The sequence below is a fragment of the Cydia fagiglandana genome, chromosome 10 (genome assembly GCF_963556715.1).
Source record: "Cydia fagiglandana chromosome 10, ilCydFagi1.1, whole genome shotgun sequence".
Classification (NCBI taxonomy): Eukaryota; Metazoa; Arthropoda; class Insecta; order Lepidoptera; family Tortricidae; genus Cydia; species Cydia fagiglandana.
In genome coordinates, this window is record NC_085941.1 from 10,029,996 (window position 1) to 10,046,647 (window position 16,652).

A 16,652-nucleotide genomic window follows, 5' to 3' on the forward strand; every position below is an offset into this window, starting at 1 on the left:
TACTTTATGAACTTTGAATTGCTTCTTTATATGCTGAACTTTTTGTTATCTATCAAGTAACCGGCCAATTTAAGCAGAAGCAAGCAAATTCGAACATAAAATTTTGAACATCACAACAAGACTCCCAGTTTATGTTACTTTAATTAACAATGAACATTTATTGTTACAGGGTTTGAAAAAGCCAGAGGTTACAAAATCGAACGTGAAAACTACGTAGCAGATCTTATGGGAAAGAAGGCGCCTCCTCCCGATGTCGGCAAGCAAGATACTATGATAAAACCGATCAACGGCCATGACCAAGAGGATGGCGTTTCCAAACCCAGACATAACAAACGATGGGGATTTAATAATCGGTCTGATTATAACAATCAGTCCGGGCGTAGTAATTGGCGGACACGTGACAATCGGTCGGGTAATGACAATGATTCGGGATATGGCAATCGATGGGGTAATAACAACCAGTCGAGGTATGACAATCGGTCAGGACATGATAATGAATCGGGATATACTAATTGGTCGGGATCTGGTAATCGGTATGGCAAACGATCTGTACAATACAGATCGCCTCTAGATCAATGTGACGATAGTCAGCATCAAGACGAAGAACAGTATAATAGTTTCAGAAAACGATTTAAATATAACCCTTTCAATCGTAATCGAAATGGAAACAACAGTAATGATAATACCTCCGGTAGGAGTAGTAGCAAATGGGATATGTCGGGGGCGTCTCATAGACCTCGTTAGATTAAGATATGTTCCATTTTTAACCAAAAAGGTACTTATTGTCGGTTGTCAACAAGGCGGTATTTCCATATCGCTTCTATATGATATCAACCTTATCGACAATCGATGATGTGGTACCTTTCGGTTGAAAACGTCACATATGTACATTTAAGCAATATAAAAGTTTGACGGTTAGATGACATCTTCGGTGTACATATTTTAACGCACGGTTCCTATGACCAGTCGTAAACATAAAATAATGTCAAACAAACTGGCAATATAATTTGTTCAAATTTAAAATTGCCAATTTACGTAAGTAAGGTATACGGTCCAAACTAAAAGCATAATAAATTTCCATGTTTGCATAATTAGTTTAATAATCGGGTCTCTATTGTTTCCCAAATAGTTTTAAGTCATAATGTATTGTTTGTCCGAATTTTCTTTAGTCATAATTGGTTTTTCTCAGGAACGCGTAACTTTTTCAGGATTGCCATAAAACAAACCTAACCTAACCTAATCTATCCATAGAATACCCTTAACCCACCCATACCTATAGAATAACCTTACGAAAATCCTGAAAAGTTGACGGTTTCAGTTTTATGACTAACGATAATATGATTTTTAGGGTTCCGTACCCAAAGGGTAAAACGGGACCCTATTACTCAGACTTCGCTGTCCATCCGTCCGTCAGTCTGTCACCAGGCTGTATCTCACGAACCGTGATAGCTAGACAGTTGAAATTTTCACAGATGATGTATTTCTGTTGCCGCTATAACAACAAATACTAAAAACAGAATAAAATAATGATTTAAGTGGGGCACCCATACAGCAAACGTGATTTTTGACCAAAGTTAAGCAACGTCGGGCGTGCTCAGTACTTGGATGGGTGACCGTTTTCTTTTTGCATTTTTTTCCGTTTTTTTTGCTTTATGGTACGGAACCCTTCGTGCGCGAGTCCGAATCGCACTTGCCCAGTTTTTTTAACATGAGAGCGCATAGCTTATCAAATCTGTAGGTGCCCACAATATGACAAGGAGCGAAGTGCGCCTTTTTTACTGAATTTAAATTGGCTGTTTATATGCACAATTGCACATGTAAATTTTCATCTGTTCGATGATGCTAGTATGAATTCTAATGTTATGATTTTATTTTATATCACCAAGCAGTCAATTCTGATCAGTTTGTTAGCTTGAATGTGAGACCTTTGGCCTGTTTAGTGTTTATCGAAATCTGATCATAAAAATGAGTTTGTCTTTGTTTATTACCCGAAGAAAAAAAACACGAATTTGAAGAATAAAACCCAATAACAATTTTACTGTTTTATTTTTTACCCTTCCATAACGAATTTAAATACAAAATTCATAAACTGTGTAGGATTTAAATTGAAACCATTAATACCAACAGGTGAAACTCGACACGACACGACTGGATGAAACAAGGCGCCAAATATCTGCCGCCGTGGAATACTTTTTCAAATAGGGATATATCTATGTACAGTTCACGTTCAAATGTATCTGCCTTTTTGGTAAGTTTTTATAGACGCCTAGTTTGATCCGTCATGTTTGATGCTGAATGTACCTGATTGAGCTAGCCAATGAATGTTTTCAATTCCTCTATACATCGACCATATATTACATAGGTACACATGTAACCAGTAGCGGATTTACAGTCTTTGCCGCCCTAGGCCCGAGGCTCTGTAGCCTCCTTTCTCAGCACTCATCATCATCATATTGACTACATTTTGAGTTATTTCTTGTTATCATCAGCGAAATTTTTGCCATAATTTGCCGCCCCTAAATATTTTGCCGCCCTAAGCCCGGGCCTGCTGGGCCTTAGGGCAAATCCGCCACTGCATATAACATTCAATTGAATCAAGTAACATATGAGGGTAGGACAGAACTCATTATAATAACGGATCAACCATTACCAAACTTTAGTAGTAGAAACTACCTCAAAACGAGACTTAAATTCAAAATGCAACTACTTACCTAATTTAAAAGAATTATTTTCATAAGGCATTCGAAGGTGCTCTCTATTTCATTATCAGCATCGTCTGCATGAGAACAAGTCTTATTAGGGTGAAATTGGTGGCCACGTAACAGAGCGCCGCGCGTGCTCGATGGTATCGGTGGCCAGATTGGTGCCACCGCGATGAATGACAGATGCCAGTTGAGGCTTGTATTTTACTGTCAAAACTTTGAAATAATTGTATTATATTGAAGTCACTCCTATACCACAGAATATAGTAGAAGAGCCGGCCGCAAATTTTCTAACCGACTTGATACCACGATGAAATGCACAATGGTTTCCCATAAAAGTGATGCTAAGTCCGAATTCGATAGTCTGCCACGGCGGAACTTGCCGAAAGTACAAAAAGAAGGCCACTTCCGGTGCGAAAAAAGGGGGCTGATTTAACCCATCTGATACCGAAATAATAGTTATGGCAGCAGTTAGAAATTTACATGTAGACACATAAAAGCGAAGTCTGCCAGTATTTTTTTTGCCGGAAGTGCTTGGCAGACGCTCTCAAAGGTGGCCAACGGGACCCCTAATTTAACCCATCTGATACCACCATGAAACCAATTCCAGTCGGTAGGTATGAACCCTCATGTCAGGAATATATAAGTCTGCCAAGGCTTTTCCTGCCGAAACACCTTGGCAGACGAGATTATGTAAGCAAGGTCGGCATCGGTTACCCTACACTAACCCATCTGATACCACCATGAAACCAATTCCAGTCGGTAGGTACGAACCCCCATTTTAGGAATATATAAGTCTGCCAAGGTTTTTCCTGCCGAAACACCTTGGCAGACGAGATTATAAACAAGATGACCATCGGTTACCGTACACTAACCCATCTGATACCGCCATGAAACCAATTTCATTCGGTAGGTATGAACCCTCATTTCAGGAATATATAAGTCTGCCAAGGCTTTTCCTGCCGTAACACCACGGCAGACGAGATTATGTAAGCAAGGTCGGCATCGGTTACCCTACACTAACCCATCTGATACCACCATGAAACCAATTCCAGTCGGTAGGTATGAACCCCCATTTTAGAAATAAATAAGTCTGCCAAGGTTTTTCCTGCCGAAACACCTTGACAGACGAGATGATGTAAGCAGCATCCACATACGAGGGATCCGTATTTTGGGATTATACAGATTACGGACATTATTAATAGCTGTAGGCTTATTTATTACTTTATGCTTATACATATTTGTATATTATTATGTTATTAATAAAATATATTTATAATTTATTAAACCTAAACTCAATACATTGGGAATTCATTACCTGCTTACGGCAGTAGTAGGGATAAGTGGGTGAGTTCTGGCTCACTGAGCCAGGCCAACAGTCCCTCCCCCTTTTTTCCCTTGTTGAGGCCCTGCAACCTTGCCTTGAACCCAAACTAATGTCATTGTAGCTCGAATCTAACCTAATTTATTTTTATTGCTTTTAGAATATTTTGCAAAGTTAAATGTTGAAATCTCTATTTCGAAAAATGGAATTTTAATGTGACTTTAACACGTTCACTGCGTTACGGGGGCTTTAAGCCCCGTACGATGTCATCATTCAGTGCGAAGTTAAATTTATATTAGAAGTTAAAGGGGGAGGGGAGGGTGCACACATTTTACCACTTTGGAAGTGTTCCTCGCGCAAACTATTCAGTTTAGAAATAAATGATATTAGAAACCTCAATATCATAAGCGATAAGACCGCCTGTTGTTACCTCTATTGTCTTTGTTTATGTTATTGTCCATTTATTGTAAACTAAGTGTATGTGAGGCGTGCAATAAAGAGTATTGTATTGTATTGTATCAGGGGAGTTGCGTCGCAAGTTGTACAGAGAGCGGACGCGTTATCGGTGTTTTAAAGATTCGTGTGCTTATCCTTTACGCAAATATACTAATTATTCACTAGGACAGAAGTACTATAATACAGTGCAGTGAATTTTAAATTTCGCGAGCAAACTTTAACGGCAGTGCCCCCCCCGCAACCCGCGAGGGAACGAGAGGTCCCTCATAATTTCCCTCTTGCTTGCGCAAGCGCTTCGGAGGCTCTAAAGAGGAAGAAGGACGCACTGATCACGCATCATGTTTTTCTTTGCCTACACCAACGCCCAGCTACTTCTACCTACAACAGCAAAAAAAAAATGGCCACAAAATGTGCGGGATGCCTGGAGCCACTAAATCCCAGCAAAATGCTCGAATGCGCCAGCTGCGCAGACAAATATGATGAACAATGCACAGGTCTAGACCTTAAAGACTTAAATGCGGCCCAAATATCAGCGTGGACATGCCCTAAATGCTGCAACAAACGACCCAAAGGTGACAACAGTAATACACCGGTTCGCAGAGATTGTGAGCCCATAAACAACATAACTATGCGAAAACGGCCCGCTGGGCCCGCTGGCGAGCAATCCGCCTTACCATTGTCTCGCGACGAGATTACGGAAATAGTGCGGCAAGAAATTCGCAGTGCTATAAAAGACTGCATGAAAGACACTATTAGGACCTGCATAGCGGAACAATATAAGGATATAAAAGAACAAGTGGACGAGCTCGAAGCTTCAGTGAAATTTATGGACCAGAAGTATGAGGACTTTAAGAGTGATATAGCAAATGTTAAATCCCTATCCAAGGAAAACGCCCAACTTAAATCCACCGTATCAGAGTTAAGTAACCGCTTAAACCAAATGGAACAACTCACCCGCGCCAGTAATATGGAAATACATTGTGTCCCAGAACACAACAGAGAAAATCTTCTACTTCTCGTGCAGCAACTTGGAACGGTCGTCAACCACCCAGTCCAGCAACATGAAATAATTCAGTGCAGCCGCATCGCAAAAGTGAACCCCAACAACCCGCGGCCTCGATCCATCTTAGTAAAATTTTCATCACCCCGAATCAGAGACAATTTCTTGGCTGCTAGTCGCAAATATAACAAAGAACACTCCCGTGAAAAATTAAATACGAGTCACCTCGGAATAGCCGAACAAAACGTACAAAACATATACGTCGCGGAGCACCTGTCGAAGGAGACGAAGGTCCTGCACACGGCGGCCAGGCTGCGGGCCAGAGAAGTCGGCTACGAAATAGTCTGGGTCAAGCACGGACGAGTGTATGTACGCAAATCAGAAGGAACACAACATATTTGGGTGAAGGACACGGAAGCGCTGAAAAACATTAAATAGTTTAGGTAGCCTAAGTATTCCAAACACTATCCCTTTAGCCGTTAAGTATGTAATTTGGTAACTAACTATTCCTATTCATTCGTAATACATTATACTTAAAAATATTTTCATATAAAAATATGTTTTGTTCTAAAATGTGCATGAGCTGTGTTTACAACTGTAAGATGTACTTTATAACAAACAAACTCATACTTATACATATATACACCTACTATTTACAAATGCATAATATTTATGTTACTAGTTTGGATTCACTACAACTGATCTATTCTTTTTACTTATTTACTGATAACGCGCGGCTGTGGCGGCGGCCACACAAACAATTTCTTTGTCTCTGTTATAATGTGGTCACTTACTATGGTTGCCTATGTATCCATATACTTAGTTTTTTACGTACTTTTTCAAATACACTATACAACTTACAACACACTCATCACAAACAAAATAATGAAAACTTGCATGGTATTAATACTTACAAAAATAATAAGTCATGTCCAACAAACAATAAATATTATTTTATAATTCTCGAATTTTTATTTTATCTTTCAAGAATCTATTCACATCTATATGTCTATTTAAACTACATTCGGCGTGGGTTTTATTTAACTAACGTAATACTATATCTATTAGTTGGTACCAACATTAACTTTACAGTTCATTTTTATTCTAAAGCACTAATGAAACGTGTCTGTTCTAATACAGTTGGCTATTATTCGATATATAGTGTAAAAGTTTGTATTAATCATTTGTCACGGGCGGTTTAAATACTGTGGCTGACGATATTGACGCGACCCAGCTGTGCGATAACAGACATGTTTCATGCCTAGAAGATTGTACTGCGATTAAAAATACATTTAAAAAGCCTTTTATGCTGATCACTCAAAACATACGTAGCCATCAGCGCAACTTTGATTATTTTAAGTGTGTGCTAAAACGAGCTAATTTCGCGCCTGATGCTATAGTACTGACGGAGTGTTGGCTACAGGTATGCCCCCAGCTACCGACCCTCCAGGGTTATAACTGCTTTGCGTCAGACCAGCAATACTTGCAAAATGACGGAGTAATTATTTTTGTCAAAGAAAATTTAAGTGTAAAAGTTCTAAAAAATAACCTTAAAGAGGCAAATGCCTTATTTCTAAGAATTAACAATGAATTTGACTTAATAGGAATATACAGATCACCTAGTTATTGTAACCCTGCGACCTTCTTGGATTCGTTAGATACGTTTTTATCACATGGCACCGACTGTAAACATGTTATCATAACGGGCGATATTAACTTAAACATCGCGCCAAACGCGTGCAGCAGCGGTGCTGACGACTACCTAAATGTTTGTTCAGAGCACGGCTTCTACTCGGGTAATTTTTTGCCCACTAGAGGGAACAATTGCTTAGATCACGTCATGATAAGATCCAAACTAAAAGTGGCAGTCATCACTTGTAACGAAGACATCACAGATCATCTCCTCATTATGACACTCTTTGACCATGCGATATCGAACGAAAAACGTAAACATATCACTAAACTTGATTTAAAAGCTATTGAATCTGAAATTAAGAGTATAGATTGGTCACCTTTATACCAGATAAATGACGTAAATGTAGCGTGTGATTTTTTGTGTACCTCACTTACAAACATAATTAAAAAGCACAAACAATGTGTCCGAGTAAGTAACTCTAAACGTACAATTAAACAATGGATTACTCCCGGGCTCCTAAAATGTATACGAAAAAGAAGCAGATTGCATCAACAAGCAAATAAAAACCCTAACGATGAGAGCATCCAAAACCAATATAAAAAATATAGGAACACTTGCGCTGATATTTTAAAAGAAGTTAAAGCTAAGCATCATCAGCGAGAGCTTTTAGAAGCACGCCTAGATGCAAAAAAGACATGGAAGACGGTGAAATCGGCATGCAATATTGCGTCTACCCGCTCCCAAGCTTCTGAACTCCTTGAACTTGATACGAACCCTAAAATTTCGCTAAATACGGTAAATACTTTTTTTAGTTCCGTCGGTAAGAATTTAGCGGAGGTGACGCTCAATAGAATGGGAGTAAGTGAGACGTACTTGGCCAAAATGCACCAGGGTGAATGTTCTCCGGTTTCGTCATTCTTCCTCCGACCTACAGACACTCACGAGGTAGCCTCTTTTATTGGTCAATTAAAGGTTGGTAGTTCCCCGGGATTAGAGGGTATCACACCAGATTTATTAAAAATGACTGTGACTAGCGTTACCAATCAATCAATCAATCAATATATATTTATTTCAGACCAAAACCGTTACCGAGCCGATCACTTATTTGTGTAATCTGAGCATAACTTCCGCTACTTTCCCAAATCTTCTTAAACTAGCTTCAGTAACACCAATTTACAAGGCGGGTAGTAGAGAACAAGTCACTAACTATAGGCCAATTTCCTTGCTTAGTATAATTGGTAAACTCATTGAGAAAATTATCAATTCGCAGTTGTTGTCGTTTCTTGAGCGCAATAACAGCCTGTCGCCTAATCAATTTGGCTTCAGACAAAAGAGATCCACCGAACAAGCGATTGACCTACTTGTTGGTAAAATAGTAGATTCCTTAGATAAAGGCGAAAAGTGCGTAGGCTTATTTTTAGATCTTGCCAAGGCCTTCGATACAGTTTCTATTCCGATCCTTTTGGCCAAACTCGAGAGCCTTGGCATCAGGGGACTCGCACTTAAGTGGTTTGAATCTTATTTACGAGATCGTAAACAATGTGTTCGGGTGGGAGACAATGCCAGCGACTTTGCTAACGTAGAATTTGGGGTTCCCCAGGGAAGTGTACTCGGCCCAACTCTGTTTTTGGCTTATATCAACGGCCTCTGTAACCTTAAACTAACAAATGCTATAACCATATCTTTTGCCGATGATACAGCTATTCTGGTACGCAGAAAAAGCTGGCCAGAAGTCCAGAGCGCCGCGGAGCTTAACTTAAAACTAGTTGTAGAGTGGCTCGATTCCAACTTGCTGACATTAAACGTACAGAAGACCAAATATGTTTGTTTCTCAATCGACTCCAGAGGCCAACCTCATGACGGATTTTGTATTACGGTTAGACATCAGAATGACGTGTTATCAGGGTCCTCTAATTTAACTAGTGCTAGCTTCTTAGAGCGTTCAAACACCATGCGTTACCTTGGTGTACTGCTCGATACTCACCTCACGTGGCGGCAGCACATCGAGTCACTCAAAAACCGTCTTCGTAAGCTTATGTATGTCTTTCGAACTTTAAGAAATATTGCATATCCCGAACTGTTGAGGACAGTTTACTTCGCTCTTTGTGAATCCGTGCTATGCTACTGCAATTCAGTGTGGGGAGGGGCGGCAAAGACGCACCTCATTACTCTAGAAAGAGCTCAACGGTCTCTTCTCAAAGTTATTTACCGGAAACCATCACGATACAGTACTAAAGAACTATACACGCTTGCCAATGTTCTCTCAGTTCGCCAATTATATCTCAGAAAAATCATGTACAATTATGGAAAACTGCATGACAAGATTTTTGAAGCAGACACAAGACGCCGTCAGCGCTGGAAAACCACAAAAACGCGTACAAAATTTGCCCAAAGATTTCACCCCTTCATTTCAGCTCTAGTAATGAAATCATTCTGCAAGCTACATCCTATAAAGAGACCTCCTAGTAAACGGTATTTAACTAATTGGCTTACCCAACTACATTACCACGACACTGAACTCCTCCTAAACGTCTTAAAATTAAATAATTAATTAAATATTTACAATACTTACATATATATACATTTTATAATAATAACATTGAAATAATACTTCCTTATCATAAATATTATAGTATGCATTTTTACACACTAACACACACGCACACCCACACACACACACACACACACACACACACACACACACACACACACACACACACACAAACACACACACACACACAAATAAACAAACACTCGTACACACGCAGTTCACAAATAAAAACAATATACATGTTAAAAGAGGCATAGCTATCTGTAAGTTTCAGTGTAACTCTCTGTACAATTTGTACCTACCAATAGAATTCCTAGATCAGGACTCAGGGACGTGATTTACTGTATGTGTAATTTTATACAATAAACTTTTTTCATTTTCATTTTTGAAGACCTATCCATAGATACCCCACACGTATGGGTTTAATGAAAAAGACATTTTAAGTTTCAGTTCGTATGGGGGACCCCCAAAATTTATTGTTTTTTTTTTCTATTTTTGTGTTGAAATCTTAATGCGGTTCACAGAATACATCTACTTACCAAGTTTCAACAGTTCTTATAGTTTCGGAAAAAAGTGGCTGTGACATACGGACGGACAGACAGACAGACATGACGAATCTATAAGGGTTCCGTTATTTGCCATTTGGCTACGGAACCCTAAAAAGGAGGTATTAATTCGGTTTTTTAATGTTTGATATCTCCGTCATTTCGGGATCGATTTTGAAAATTATTTTTTTAGTTGAGTTGTAACTTGTAAGTATATACATACAGATTGGTTCCGTCTTTGTCAAAACCCAGTTCTGATGGTGAGATTTATGAGGAATCGAGGGCACTCTTCAAATCTTGTAAGGGTGGTTCACGTTTGTATGAGAAAAATTCAAACTCTAGCTAGAAGAAGCGGCACCCCCTCATTTTGTTACACTTATTATGCTGACAAAATACGCTAAGTTTGTAATCTTACAATCTTAACTACAAGGGGGTGCTCAAACACGTTGAAATTTTTCAAATTGTATGAAATAAAAAAAAAAATAAGTTACTATTTTTTTAATTTTTATGTAAGTAGTAGTTTTCACATTATTTGAAAGTGTGACTTAAAAGATATTATTTTGAAAGAAAATGTTTTTCTACTTCAAAACTTATACATCACATGTGCAAATAGTGTGAAACCAGATATTTAAATAAAATTCTGAATCATAAATACTCTTTTTGTTGGGTTTCAAACAACATAAAAAATTTCAACGTGGTTAAGCACCCCCTTGTATAGTTCGTTTTTTTAGCATTAGAAAGAACTTGCAAGAAGGTAAGCGATCTTAGCATGTCTTTTTATTGAAAAACGCTTTTCAAAATTCAAAAACTAGTACTTATGAAAGCAGACGAATATAAATGATCGTACTAGATTAATAATTGTTACATATTTGCCGTAACTTATTTTTAAAATGTGTTTTTCAATTAAAAGACACATCAAGATTGTTTACCTAATTTCTAATGCTAAAAAAAAACGAAGTATAGTTGAGATAAATTAAAAAAACTTGGTGTATTTTATCAACATAATAAGTGTAACAAAATAAGGGGGTGCCCCTTAGGAAAAAAATGTTTTTGAACCACCCTAACATATAGTGATACTGGTGTATTTTAAACAAACCAAGCATTTACATTCAGAATTGTGACATTTGATGAAGTGAAACTGCTGATGATGATCAGAATGGAACTCTTCAACGACGCATAGCTCATGTTTGGGGATTTGTCCTCTTCGTTATGTTTGTTAAGCACGTTAGATTTTTAAGTCATATTTTCGTGAAGCTCAAGTTCTGATGATGGGATCCATAAGGAATCGAGGGAACTCTACAAATCTTAATGGCATTGTATAGTATACTCTTGTATTTTCATCAGGCAAACAAGGATTTACATTAAGAACAGTGGCATTTGATGAAGTAGTATTGCTGATGGTGATCAGAACGGAACTCCTCGACGACTTGTCTTTTTCTAATTGATTGTTAAGCAAGTTACCCCACTGGCAAAACAAGCAAGATTTTGAATTCGACTTCTACCTGAACCTGGACCCGGACGCGGACCCGGACTCGAGATCGCGAATTCGGACACGGACCCGTTTTCTATTTGGTTGGTGTAAATGGAGTTGGTGAATTTTTTGATTAATTCGGGCGAAAACTGGAAGGTTAGGTATCATAAAATGTTCATGAAGAGAAATTGTAAGAGATGGTATCATTACCAACAACTGTGGAAAATACTGTTTAGTTACTCTTTATTTAAAAATAGCAAAATCAAATTGCATGATTTCATTCGTTTTCTCCACTGTACACAGAATAAGTAATGATATTTAGACTAGACAAAAAAAATCAAAATCGCTCTCCTTCTTGATGCGACTGGCAAATCATATTACTTTTTGGCAACCGGGTTTTTTAACCTAATTAGACCCCGCTGAATCCGAATTTGCCGGTTGCTCGATCGAAATCTTGACCGTAAGTGAGATATTTGACATTAAAGGTCCGTTTTTTTCGTTTTTCGTAAATAACTCTTAAACGGTGGTGCATAGCAAAAAATGTTCTATTACATAAGTAATATGCATAAAATTGCCTACAAGAAAGTTTCAGTACAATTTTTCGCTAGGATCAATATTCAAAGAGATTTTAACGCGGGAAATTTAATTATAATCACTTCTAAGGTCCCGTTTTTTAGGTTTTCGTAAATAACTCATAAACGGTGGCCAATATTAAAAAATGTTGTTAGACGTTAATAGTCTACACAAAATTATGAACAAAAAAGATTCAGTACACTTTTTGCAGGGATCAATATTTAAAAAGATAATAAAGAGGGAAAGTTAATTATACTAAATTCTAAGGTTCCTTGTTTTTATTTTTTCGTTAATAATTTGAAAAGTATGACTCATAGCAAAAAAAATCTTATACATAAATAATAAACGTAATATTTCCTACAAGAAACATGCAGTACACTTTTCGCTAGGATCAATATTTAATAAGACAAAGCAGCGGGTATGTTAATTATAAACAATTTTAAAGTCCCTTTTTAGTTTTTTTGTAAATAACTCGTAAACGGTGTCCCATAGCGAAATAGGTTTTTAAGAATAAATTATCTACATAAAATTTCCTCCAAAAAACATCTAGAACACTTTTCTCTAGGATCAATATTTCAAGCGATATTAAAGGAAGAAAGTTAATTACAATCAGTTCACAGGTCACTTTTTTTTAGTTTTTCGTAAATAACTCGTAAACGGTGGCCCGTTGCAAAACAATATTCTACATAAATATTAAACATAAAATTGTCCACAAAAAAGGTTCTGTACACTTTTTCGCTACGATCAATATTTAAAGAGGTATTAAAGGGGTAACGCTACGTCTTACGTAGGCGAACAACGCGCGAACGCGGCGCGGCGCGGCGCGGCGAAAGCGGCCGCCGCCGCGCCGCGCCGCGCCGCGCCGCCTGACATTCGCGTGCAAATCGCGCCGCACCGCGTTCGCAACGAGATCGCTTACGTAGGACACTTCTATGGGCATCAAAGGATTGATTTCGCCGCGCCGCGCCGCGCCGCGTTCGCGCGTTGTTCGCCTACGTAAGACGTAGCGTAAGTTAATTATAATCAATTTGCAGGTCCCTATTTTTAGGTTTACGTCTATATAGATAAAGAACTATTTTATTTTATTTTATTTTCAAAATTTAGACCCAGTAGTTTCGGAGATAAAGGGGGGGGGTATTTTTTGTATTTTAATGTTTTATTTTGGGGAAGGGGGTTTTATCTCCGAAACTACTGGGTCTAAAATTTTGAAAAGATATACAGAATAGAATCTATAGATGACAGGAAAACCTATTAGAATTATGCAGTCAAGCGCGAGTCGGACATTACTTAGTTTTTGAACCGATCCCTACAGGTTTTTTAAAGGCAATTCACTCGCGTTTCACATATATAAAATAAACTATTAAAAATTGGGTAGTGTACGGAACCCTTGCAACGCGAGTCCGACTCGCGCTTGGCCGGTTTTTATTCATTTTGAGGTACGGAACCCTAAAAAGAGAAAAGTGTTCCATATGTCTTTCGTAAAAAATTTTATATCGATTATTTATTTACAAGAACATTAAGAACTTATTTTGCTATGAGCCTTATTTTACGAGTCATTTGCGAAATCCTAAAAATAGGGACCTGGAAATTGATTATAATTAACTTACCCCCTTTAATATCTCTTTAAATATTGATCGTAGCGAAAAAGTGTACAGAACCTTTTTTGTGGACAATTTTATGTTTAATATTTATGTAGAATATTGTTTTGCAACGGGCCACCGTTTACGAGTTATTTACGAAAAACTAAAAAAAAGTGACCTGTGAACTGATTGTAATTAACTTTCTTCCTTTAATATCGCTTGAAATATTGATCCTAGAGAAAAGTGTTCTAGATGTTTTTTGGAGGAAATTTTATGTAGATAATTTATTCTTAAAAACCTATTTCGCTATGGGACACCGTTTACGAGTTATTTACAAAAAACTAAAAAGGGACTTAAAAATTGATTATAATTAACTAACCCGCTGCTTTGTCTTTTTAAATATTGATCCTAGCGAAAAGTGTTCTGCATGTTTCTTGTAGGAAATTTTACGTTTATTATTTATGTATAAGATTTTTTTTTTTGCTATGAGTCATACTTTTCAAATTATTAACGAAAAAATAAAAACAAGGAACCTTAGAATTTATTATAATTAACTTTCCCTCTTTATTATTTTTTAAATATTGAACCCTGCGAGAAGTATACTAAATCTTTTTTGTTCAAAATTTTGTGTAGATTATTAACGTCTAACAACATTTTTTGATATTGGCCACCGTTTATGAGTTATTTACGAAAACCTAAAAAACGGGACCTTAGAAGTGATTATAATTAAATTTCCCGCGTTAAAATCTCTTTGAATATTGATCCTAGCGAAAAATTGTACTGAAACTTTCTTGTAGGCAATTTTATGCAGAATACTTATGTAATAGAACATTTTTTGCTATGTGCCACCGTTTAAGAGTTATTTACGAAAAACGAAAAAAAGGGACCTTTCATGTCAAATATCTCACTTCCGGTCAAGATTTCGATCGAGCAAATTCGGATTCAGCGGGGTCTAATTAGGTTAAAAAACCCGGTTGCCAAAAAGTGATATGCTTTGCCAGACGAAATCGATTTTATGAAAAATATGACCAGTCTAATTACTATATATGTTCAGAATATTATTTGAATAAACTTAGGATACGATACTTAGGATAGGAAATAAAATGTGTGTTTTTATATCTTTAAACCCAATTACTAAGTAGACTGCACATACATTAAAGTCACATTAAAATTCCATTTTGCGAAATAGAGATTTCAAACGTTAACTTTGCAAAAGTAGATAATTGAAATATTCTAAAAGCAATAAAAATAGATTAGGTTAGATTCGAGCTACAATGACATTAGTTTGGGTTCAAGGCAAGGTTGCAGGGCCTCAACAAGGGAAAAAAGGGGGAGGGACTGTTGGCCTGGCTCAGTGAGCCAGAACTCACCCACTTATCCCTACTACTGCCGTAAGCAGGTAATGAATTCCCAATGTATTAAGTTTAGGTTTAATAAATTATAAATATATTTTATTAATAACATAATAATATACAAATATGTATAAGCATAAAGTAATAAATAAGCCTACAGCTATTAATAATGTCCGTAATCTGTATAATCCCAAAATACGGATCCCTCGTATGTGGATGCTGCTTACATAATCTCGTCTGTCAAGGTGTTTCGGCAGGAAAGGCCTTGGCAGACTTATAAATTCCTGAAATGAGGGTTCATACCTACCGACTAGAATTGGTTTCATGGTGGTATCAGATGGGTTACTGTACGGTAACCGATGGTCATCTTGCTTATAATCTCGTCTGCCAAGGTGTTACGGCAGGAAAAGCCTTGGCAGACTTATATATTCCTGAAATGAGGGTTCATACCTACCGACTGGAATTGGTTTCATGGCGGTATCAGATGGGTTAGTGTACGGTAACCGATGGTCATCTTGTTTATAATCTCGTCTGCCAAGGTGTTTCGGCAGGAAAAACCTTGGCAGACTTATATATTCCTAAAATGGGGGTTCGTACCTACCGACTGGAATTGGTTTCATGGTGGTATCAGATGGGTTAGTGTAGGGTAACCGATGCCGACCTTGCTTACATAATCTCGTCTGCCAAGGTGTTTCGGCAGGAAAAGCCTTGGCAGACTTATATATTCCTGACATGAGGGTTCATACCTAACGACTGGAATTGGTTTCATGGTGGTATCAGATGGGTTAAATTAGTGGTCCCGTTGGCCACCTTTGAGAGCGTCTGCCAAGCACTTCCGGCAAAAAAAATACTGGCAGACTTCGCTTTTATGTGCCTACATGTAAATTTCTAACTGCTGCCATAACTATTATTTCGGTATCAGATGGGTTAAATCAGCCCCCTTTTTTCGCACCGGAAGTGGCCTTCTTTTTCGTACTTTCGGCAAGTTCCGCCGTGGCAGACTATCGAATTCGGACTTAGCATCACTTTTATGGGAAACCATTGTGCATTTCATCGTGGTATCAAGTCGGTTAGAAAATTTGCGGCCGGCTCTTCTACATGCAAGATCGAAGTTTTTTATGACTTGCCAACTGGAAAAGTGCAAAGTCACATAGATCTTTTTCCTTCCAAAGAGAGACAAATCCTGTAGGTAGAGTTAGACCAAGAAAAGTCTGCAGAGATTATGATAGCCCACGTAGTGCAAGTGTTATTTTAAACGTCAAACTTCTATGAAATTATGACGTATAAATGCGTGGGATTCACTTTTCTTGGTCTAACTCTAAGTAAATTTGCCCTGCCTCCCTTACCCGTAGTGACGTTTTAAAACGTTTAATAAATCTTTATATATCTATTACACAGGTGTTTGGTTATCTGTCTTCGATTGAACAGAACAGGTGTAACTCGCTGCATTAGGCAACGTTAT

The 16,652-nt window shown here is 37.7% G+C and overlaps 2 protein-coding genes across 3 annotated transcripts in view; both read left to right on the forward strand.

Annotated features, from left to right (window-relative positions):
- LOC134668112 (RNA/RNP complex-1-interacting phosphatase) overlaps positions 1 to 2,027 on the forward strand; it is a 78,417-nt gene extending 76,390 nt beyond the window's left edge. For both annotated transcript variants that reach the window (XM_063525610.1, XM_063525611.1), the window contains one exon: positions 170 to 2,027. In XM_063525610.1, the coding sequence (XP_063381680.1) occupies positions 170 to 744 (575 nt within the window). In that variant the 3' untranslated portion in view covers positions 745 to 2,027. The remainder of the gene's footprint in view (positions 1 to 169) is intronic.
- Positions 2,028 to 4,927: 2,900 nt separating this feature from the next.
- On the forward strand, positions 4,928 to 5,920 carry LOC134668321 (uncharacterized). The gene has a single exon (XM_063525803.1). It carries the CDS (start codon positions 4,928 to 4,930, stop codon positions 5,918 to 5,920), a length of 993 nt encoding a protein of 330 aa, XP_063381873.1.
- The last annotated feature ends 10,732 nt before the right edge of the window (positions 5,921 to 16,652 follow it).